The sequence below is a fragment of the Alnus glutinosa genome, chromosome 14 (assembly GCF_958979055.1).
Source record: "Alnus glutinosa chromosome 14, dhAlnGlut1.1, whole genome shotgun sequence".
In the NCBI taxonomy this organism is placed as follows: domain Eukaryota; kingdom Viridiplantae; phylum Streptophyta; class Magnoliopsida; order Fagales; family Betulaceae; genus Alnus; species Alnus glutinosa.
This window is the reverse complement of record NC_084899.1, coordinates 13738695-13748218: the sequence shown is the minus strand read 5'-3', so window position 1 is coordinate 13748218 and position 9524 is coordinate 13738695. Positions and strand designations below refer to the sequence as shown.

Here is a 9524-nt window from a genome sequence, read left to right as displayed (position 1 = left end):
AAGACCAAAATGTCACAGGTAGAAGGGCATAAGGGTAATTTGCCAGAGTTCAGTTGGGCTTGTCAATCTGAGAAACAGATAGGGCTTTTTGCACGTGGGTTGAACAGCTAACAGATTAGTTGGGCGGCTGATAATTCAGTTGGGCCTTACTTTGTATATAAATATGATTTCTTAGTAGTTTTTACTCATTCAGAACTTTGAGTTGTAATCATTAGCTTAGTCTTGTAGCTTGTTAATAGGAGACTGATCATCTCAAATCAATCCTATTCATTGTAACCATTCCATCGAAATTTCAAGACTATCAGCATCCATTGAATTCCACCATTGTTTCTTACCAGAAAATTACAGAAAAAGCCTTAAAACATAATAGGTGTGTTAAAAAAAACTTATTCATCCTTTGCGTCTATGGTATTGGTCGATTTTGAAGATGGAACGGTTTTCAATTATTTTACGTGGGTGAGGTGGTGATTGAGTTCCACGTAGACGACGTTAGCACTCAACGTAAGACCACAAGTCCAAGGAACTGAGGAAGGGTGCATTTGGGATTGCGATTTCGTAAACAAAAAGTGCGATTTTAATTCAAATCGCAAAAAGTGAATCGTTTGGGAATTTCGTTTTTAAAAAATTACGATTTAAAAACGTAAAAAACTACTTTTTCAAGTAGCAGGTAATATGGTGTTTTTTTTAAAATGCATAATTTTAAAGACTAAACTGCGATTTTGCTAAACGCTTAACTGCATTTTTAAAAATCACTTTTTCAAATTGCACATTTTTAAATTGCACTTTTTGAAATCTCAAATCCAAACGGACATGAAGTATAACAACAGAGAAAGTCTCCAACAAGTCTAAAGCCGTGTAGTAGGAGTGTAGATGAGGAACTCAACATGGAGTAGAAGACGTCTTTAGTAAGTTCACTTGGCAACAATTATCATTAATTTATCTTTTCTTTCAATCTATTTATTATCTTATGTAGTAGTAGTCTGTTCCCACACAGTAGAGTCCTAGCAGTTTAGTAGCAGTAGTCTATATATCTACTGAATTAGTATTATAAATAAGGTCAGATGTAGGGCACTAATTAATTGAAAATTATTAAGACTTATTTGTGGTTTCTCTCCAGTTTCAATTGGAAGCTCTTCATTGTGGGTACCATGTGCCACATCACCCAGCGTGCCAGCTACTATTCACGCCATTACACAAAAGACAGGTGTGTTGGAGTATTGGTGTGTGAAATTCGGAATTCGGCATTGGTCTTTTGCTTTGGAAAGGCACTACCTGACTAATGCATGTATTACATGAACTAATTATGCACTGTGAGCTTGTAAGCCCATCCCATGTGGTTGTTCTACCAAAACTTTACAACAACTTATCCCTACCTGACTAGGGTTGAAATAATTGCCCATTAATAACCGTTTGTTAATCACCTATAACTGCTAATTACAAAACCGTAAAACCGCTTTTAAAAGTGGTTGGAAATAACCGTTAACCGCCTTTATTTTTATATATGAAGCGACATCGTTTCACCCTACACCCTAAAGGAAAAAAAAGAAGAAAAAAAACCCTCTCATCTCTATTATCTCATTTCGTCCCAAACTCTCTCTCTCTCTCTCTCTCTCTCTCTCTCTCTCTGCACTGCATTCACTGTCTTTTAACGGCGCCACATTGCCTCCCTCTCCCTTGCCGCACTGCGCATCCCTCATCCAGGTATCAAGTGATTGCATATCTTTTAAGTTTGTTTGTTTGTTTTTTTTTACCAAGTCATTGTCAACGTGCATATCTCACTAGCATCTCTAGGTTCTTCACTGATTTTAGATGAGAATCATTGTGAAATTTCTGTTATAAATTTGTATGTACATGATATACTAGTTAGCTAATTGGGCCATACACGACGTAACAGTTTGTCCATATCAGAAGTTCTATATGTTTAGAACAAATATAGAATATCAGTATTCCACCAATTTCGACATTGCTTTACCCTTTCTTTCAGTATTTTGCTCTTTGATCTTGCTATTTTGTGAGCTTCTCACTGCCTATGTCATTATTGTTCTTAGCAAAATAAAATTTCAAAACAAAAAGGTCCTCCATAGCATTCCAAGATGTTAGGATCCTTAAGTGTTTCTTTCTATATGGCTAGTATAATTGATATTTTTCTGTTATGTACTACTTCAATTTCAACCTCTGTTAGTTGTTCTTGGTTATGAAGTCATTGTGCATAAATGTGTCTGAAAGTGCTAAAGTTGGCTGGAAATGCAGCTCGTGACAACAAGAAGATCAACTCAGAGCCAAAAAAACCATCACTCACCAAGCATGACTCCACAAAATTGAACAAAACAAATATATAAACAGACAAACCCAAACCCAAATCAAAACAAAAACCAAAGCAAACCCTTAGCGAACTAAATCACACAAACATGTAAAAATACCTTCGATCTTCTGCATATCTCACTGGTGTCTCTAGGTTCTTCATTAAATTAAATCAATTTAACTTTAACAAGAATTGACTAACACAAAGCCTTCTACGAGAAAAATAGAAACTCATTTGGTCATAAAGCAGGCCGGTTTAATACTGTTTGTGTTTCATACGTAGACAAATTTTATGAAAAGAATTTTGCATTGGGGTGATACTGTTGTCAATTGTTAGTTGGAAAATTATATATTGGTTTCAGTAAATATGTAATAGTTACTATTGGTAGTGTTTGTTTCAGATTTGAGTATTCGATTCATACCAAGTTAGAAGATGTTTTTCTGTTTTTATATGTTTTTCGATTTTTCTGGTGTTCTAAGAAACACACATTTAAAAATTTAATCCAACTATTTATTGAAGCTCCCTTATCTAATTACAAGACTTTATTAGTATAATAGGTTGTATCTAATATGTTCTCCTGGTTGGTTGTTAAAATACATTTTATTATCTATCTAATAACAGATGGAGGACACTCTTAGTGATGCAACCAACCCTATTATGGTATAAGACAATCCTGAAACACATTCCTTTGCAAATGTTGGAAGCCCTGCCCTTCCCTCCAATCATAATAGTCACAATATAAAAAACCACCTGTGAATCAATCCATTGTATGGAATCACTTTAACAAAGTGGAACTGGTAGACAAAAAGAACCCTAAAGCTATGTGCAATTACTGCAATAGGTTGATAGGATGTCACTATAAGAGAAATGACACTTCACCCATGATGACCCACCTTACCTTTAATTGCCCAAATTGCAAATGTCATTTAAGAAAATGATAAAAGGCACTAGTGGTAACCAAATGGAATTCATAAATTATGATTCGAACAATGTAAGAAGTTTGGTTGTTCGGTATTTCATAAAAAATAAGTTGCCTTTTAGGCATATGAAGAGTAATGGGTTTAGAGAATTGATGAATGTAATTGAACCTAGGTTCAAAGTACCATATCGTACTATTTTACAAAAAGATTGCATAAAACTATATGAAGAAGAAAAGCTTAGGTTGAAGGCTTTTTTGAGCGGTAAAAGGGTTTGCATCACTACCGATACATGGGCATCCGTACAAAATATAAATTACATGTGTATTACCGCTAGCTTCATAGATTCTGATTGGACAATGCATAAAAAAAATACTCAAGTTTGACCTAATTTCCAATCATAAGGGTGAAATTATTGGAAAAATGATAGAGAGTTCATTGATGGAGTGGAGGATTGATAATATGTTCACTATTACAATCGATGATGCCTTAGCCAATGATGTAGGGATTGAGTATATGAGAAGGAGGATGAAGGACAAGAGTTCTGCTGTTTTGGGAGGAGAATTTCTTCATATGTGGTGTCCTGCTCATATTTTAAACCTTGTTATAAATGAAAGCTTGAAAGACTTAGGTGACTGTGTTTCTAATATAAGGAACGTAGTGAGATATGTGAGGTCGTCACCAGAGAGGATGGCAAAATTTAAAGCTTGTATAGGGCAAAAAAATATTTATGTATTAGTTATTTATAAATTCATTTCACTTACTTTTCATTATTTATCTATTTAATTCAAACTTTTTCTATTGTAAATAGGCCTCACAATCAACCTTCAAATTCAAGGACTGAAACATCTTATGCCTAAAGGAAGGTTATCATTTTTTTGATTTGTCATGATATTTATATTATAATACAATTGCTTAGTTTGTCAATTTTTTTTAAGTTTATAACATTTCTTCTTGTTATCTCCACATGATTTTGCTAGAAGATCAAATGGGAGTCGTGTCGTTATCGTTTTTTTGTTGTTATTTTCTTATTGGTTGAATTTCTCTACTAAATTTTATTTGTTTGAATCCATTTGAGTGGGAATGGAAGTGGAAGTGAATATGTTTATGTTGGGTTTGATTATTTGAATTTTCATTTATATGTTGTTGAGTGTGGGTGTGTAGACTATGGATATAATTGTCTTGGATTGTTGATGTTTTAATGTTGTGAATTTTCATTTATATGATTGTCAAGTAAATAATATAATATTACCACTCATAATAGACATTGACACTCACAAAAAAAATATGTATCATATATTTAAAGCCTTGAAAACTGAAAATAAAAAATTGGGTAAAAAAAAGTCCAAAACAGGTCCAACAGCCAAAAATAAAATAAAATAAAAAAATTGGGTAGCAGTTATATAACCACCAACTACCTAAGCAGTTGTTGATTTCCGATAACCACGTAGGCAATTGCAGTTAGCGATTTTAGCCGATATCTACCTATCGCAACCGCCTTTTTACCTCTATACCTGACCATGAATTGTAACCAATCATTTGTTTTTCATTAACCAATTGACGCAGTGACTAGAGTATTAAAGACGTGAAAACCTGTATGAATATTATGAAAAATATTGAGAATACTACAACTTTTACTACATCCTTACATTGTAACATATAAAATTTGATAAATAAATTTTATTATTTAGTGGTGACGTCCGTAGACTGCCAACTCAGTTTGAAAGGAAATTGTTAATGAACACAGGGACCCCCATGTGTACTTTTAAGGGAGGAAATGAATGAAAAGGAATATAAAATCAAGTAATTCAATGGAGAAACACAAAAAGATGTGGGTATATTTTATTAATAAGAGACATCTGACAAATAAGAAAAACCAACAGCGACTAGTTGCAGAAAGCACCAAAAGGGCATACTAAAATTCTTCCAAAAAAACAAAAAAAAAAAAAATCTATAAATGGTAGCTTAAGCTTCTGGCCAACGCACTTTTTGGGCCTAAAAGAAAAGAACAGAAAAGAAAAACCTTATTTCTGGTTCAATGGATGGGGAGCTAGGCCCGACCACAACATTCTCCGAGATATGATAGAAAAGAAATAGGTTTTAAATAAGGCGGTGTGTTCAATTCAAAAAAGAAACAAACCAATTAGGCTCAAAACGATGCTGACAGAAAATTATACAATCCATGGGAGAAGCTATCCTAATCTTCACCATCTTACCATAACCATTCATAGTCATGTCAACAGAATAACGGGTACGCTTGCTTGCTTGCTCTCTATCAATTTGCTTAAAGGCCAAACAGACCAAAGGTCTCGACTCTGGGGGGGGGGGGGCGGCAAAAACCAATTGCAAACAACCTCTCTTCCAAGACCCGGCCAAGTAGTCTGAGTGAGTGAAAATACAAAACACAAAGCAAAGGCATATATATACAAAACAAACAATGTCTTCTTGCAGACAAAACTTAGTCAAAGCTTGAAGAGATAGTCCTCCAACAACACACTTTTCTCACTGCTACTGATACAAACCGAATCATCCTCCAATTCCAGCAATGCCACATTAAGATGGGATTTGATGTTAGTATAAAATGCTTCCCCATCCAAGGCATCAACTTCTTCTGATGTACGGACTAGTTGCTTTGCCCACCTTGTCACTTCCTCATCTCCTTGGAGAACCTTCAAAATCTGGTCGGCATATAAATTGATTTAGAGCATATAAAAATGAAAACAAAATCACAGAGGAATGGGAAATGCAGCATCGAGCAAACTTACAAGGCTGATTTGAGGCCGTAATCTAGGTTCACGTCTAATGCAAAGGGTGGCAGCCAAAACCATCCTCTCAATCTGATCATCGTCATAGTTGCTGCCCAAGCTTGGATCTAGCAACTGGAAAACCTTTCCACCGTTCAAAATTGGCTTTGCCTGGATATATATCATCATTAAACACACTATTTGACATGAATCAAGAGGTATTATTCAGAGATAAAGGCAGTCAAAATACAGTTTAACAATTAAAATCAGCTTGTTCTTGAAAGTCTCCCTGAATTTTGTTTCACATATTGGCAACTCATCCTGCTGATTTTCAAATACAGAGTTTTTCTTTCCTTTTGGGTGTGCAAAGTTTAAAAACATGATTAGCTGCATAAAAATTCTAGAATAAGGAGATTTTCACACAGAAAAGAAACATACCCACATTACTAGGCTCTCCTGGCCCTTTGGACATTCACTGATAATTGGCTTCCTACCTGAAAGAAGCTCAAGAAGTACCACACCAAATGCATAGACATCAATTTTGTCACTCACTTTGCCATGCATGAAGTATTCTGGAGCCAAGTAACTGCCACAAGAGTGAGTGTTAGCAGTATATCTTAAGTATAGGAAAATAGGAACTAGAGAACAAATTTCAGACCCAAAGGTTCCGGCAACATCGGTGCAGGTCGTATTGGATGAAGTCGATGCCCAGCTAGCAAGTCCAAAATCTGAGAGCTGAAGAAGTATAGAAAAGAAAAAGAAAATGAGCATAGAAAGCTTCATATAATTAGCAGAAAGATTGAAAAGTGACAGACTTTAGAGCACCTGTGGCTCAAAATCACCAGAAAGGAGGATGTTCGAAGATTTTACATCCCTGTGGATCACAGGTTCTGCACAGCTGTTGTGTAAAAAGTCCAATGCCTCAGCTACACCCATAGCTACATTATATCTCTCCTGCCAACCAAATCCTTTCCCATCCTTCTTATTACCTTAATCAGAGAGTATCCATGAAGAGTTTAAAATAAAATGGAACAAAAATGAAACATTTTTAACTTTTTTTTTTCTCCGATTCCAATCGGGTAAACTCAAAGAAACTTTTACCATGAAGATTCTCTTCTAGGCTTCCTCTTGAAAGAAAATCGTAGACCAATATCAAATTGTTGTCCTCAAAACAGAACCCAACTAGAGAGATTATGTTCTTGTGATGTAAAGTTGTAATGATCTCAATTTCCTGAACGAACTCTTTTAGAACATCTTGAGATGGCTTCAAAATTTTGACCGCCAATTCCTTGCCATCTGGAAGACACCCTTTGTAAACATGACTACTACCACCCTTACCAACCATATTTTCTGAAAAACACAAATCAAACTTTATTAGAGAAAAACCCCAAATTTGAGGCAAACTTGAACCAGGTCCATAAAATTAAGGAAAGCAAACGAACCGGGCATGAAATTAGAGGTTGCCAACAAGAGTTCCTGGTAGCTAAAATACATACAGCTGGAGGAGTATTTCTCACGTAAACCCAACAACTCTTTAGGAAGGAGGTTACCCAAGCCGCTGCAAGGGGAAAGAGGACACACAGTAGCAGATCCAAATGGCACAATTGCACTGCTGTCTTCATCAAGAGAGGAACAATTATCATCTTCCTGATCACAATTACTCTTCTTCTGATCAGGATAGACCACAGCCGATGACTGCCAGTTTGGTAATCTCAATACCCACTGAAACACAGATGTCCTTTTCAATGATTTCTCCACATATGGCCGTTTGGCTAGAAACGCCCAGCGAAGAATTGACCACCCAGATTTCAACTCTGGTGATTCTTGAATCACAACGGAGCTAGAATTTGTATCAGCCTCCAATGATTGGTATGGTACCAAAGCCAACGAATTGTCCTCGCCACCATCCACGGGCAACTCTTCCGTAAATTGGGTTTCACAATTACCCACATCCGCTGAACAACTCAAGCAATTCTGCTTCGTCAAACCCAAGCCAGGTTTTTCCAAAGTCACTCTTCCTGCATCATCATTTGCATCACTTAGAACTTCTACATTCTTGCCTAATTACTTACGAACCAAGTAACCCTAATTGTTGTGTCAACTACTATTTATTCAGCCGTAAGAGAAAAGTAAACGAAACACACAAAGCAATTGTTCTAACATCAATCTCAAGCAGAAACAAACATGAGCATTAATCTTTAGAATAAAGAAAAAAATGTAAATTTGTGAAAAAATAACCTCGCAATTGATGGGCGTTTGTAGAAGTCGCCGCTCTCTGGAACACAACTTTGCCATTGTTAACGGCGAAAACGCCGAAATATTTGGACAACTTTCTGGCGCAGTACTTGGCGAACGAGGCCGACGACCCGATTCTTTTATGGGCTTTGGAAGCTCCCACAATCACCGTAGCTTCACCGTACAATTTCGCCTCTCGGACTAGAATTTTCTGGACCTTTGAGCCTCTACAGACCTTCAGCCTCAGATCAACCTACAAATCCCACCCAATCAATATTCACAACCCCACCAACTAAAAACCCTAAATTAAAAATAAAAATCACTAACTCTGTTTGATTACTGATAAAACTTGGATCAAATTGCAGTATACTTTATGTCCCCGCATTTTCTCGGCAACCAAACAGAGAATCGAAAAGAAAGAAAGAAAGGGAAAACAGCAATGTGGTAGTGGAATTGGACCTGCTTCAAGCTGCAGAAGCCATCGTATACAGAGAGCACAGAATCAAATGTCTTCACCAGCGAGAGAAGCGACGCTGTGCCTTCTACGGAACATAAGAAAAATTTGGCATTTTAATTATAATCAAACCCAACGCAGCGAAATTCAGAGAGAAAGAGAAAGAGAAAGAGAAAGAGAAAGCGAAAGAGAGAGTGTGTGGGTGCGCGACTCACCACAGACGCAGTCGATGACGTGAAGGGCAATGACACAGTCACCGGGCTGGGCCACCTTGACCAGCGCCCAGGTCAGCAATTCCCGGCTCTGAGAGTCGAACTTCACTCCCACCACCACCGTGCGCCCACCACCACCGCCATCGTCTGATAATTCTCCGGCCGTACGGTCTCCGGTCCACCTCATCTCCTTTTCAGCAAAACGTCGTCGTTCCTATTCTCTCTCCCTCTCTTCCTCTTTTTCTGTGTCCCTTCGGTATTAGTCCAGAGGCCAGACAGAGTTGTATTTGCCGGTTCCCACTAGGGGTCATTTGTTTTTGGGAATTGCGAAAGAACATATGCATGTCACCCTGTTGGATGACCATTATAAAATAAAAACTGTCTCGAACTCGAAGGAAACGATCCGGTTTCGCATTTTTACGATTTGGAAAGGGAAGGTCCCAGGAGAATCAAATTTTCTTGTCACTGTCTAATTAAATTCTATTTTTGTTATTATTTACTAAAATTGGCAACTTTCAATTTATTTTTAATATATATTGATTCCTCCTTATCCCCCAAAAAAAAAAAGAAAAAAAGAAAAAAAGAAAAGAAAGAAATTATCCCTCATCATTCAAAGCATTTGGTAATTATTTATGTGTAATTCTATGACATAAATATTTA

At 36.7% G+C, this 9524-nt stretch overlaps 1 protein-coding gene across 2 annotated transcripts; it reads right to left on the bottom strand.

The window, feature by feature from the left end:
- Positions 1-5299: 5299 nt before the first annotated feature.
- On the bottom strand, positions 5300-9264 carry LOC133857457 (protein kinase STUNTED). Of its 2 annotated transcripts, none has more exons than XM_062292735.1 (10): positions 8868-9264; positions 8658-8737; positions 8202-8451; positions 7406-7981; positions 7065-7313; positions 6789-6952; positions 6622-6698; positions 6402-6549; positions 5985-6134; positions 5300-5897 (listed from the first exon to the last, which is right to left on the bottom strand). In XM_062292735.1, exons 1-10 carry the CDS (start codon positions 9049-9051, stop codon positions 5682-5684), a joined length of 2094 nt encoding a protein of 697 aa, XP_062148719.1. In that variant the 5' UTR covers positions 9052-9264; the 3' UTR covers positions 5300-5681. The 2 variants fall into 2 exon arrangements, with proteins under 2 accessions (XP_062148719.1, XP_062148718.1); XM_062292734.1 differs by having other exon boundaries at positions 8658-8740; positions 8868-9263.
- Between the last annotated feature and the right edge of the window lie 260 nt (positions 9265-9524).

Excerpts from the sequence above, each read along its gene's own strand:
- LOC133857457 (XM_062292734.1), bottom strand. The coding sequence starts at position 9,051 with ATGAGGTGGACCGGAGACCGTACGGCCGGAGAATTATCAGACGATGGC. Across the intron at positions 8,741-8,867 it reads CGTCATCGACTGCGTCTGTG|AAGGCACAGCGTCGCTTCTC; the intron begins GTGAGTCGCGCA and ends TATGTTCCGTAG. Across the intron at positions 8,452-8,657 it reads GCTTCTGCAGCTTGAAGCAG|GTTGATCTGAGGCTGAAGGT; the intron begins GTCCAATTCCAC and ends TGGGATTTGTAG.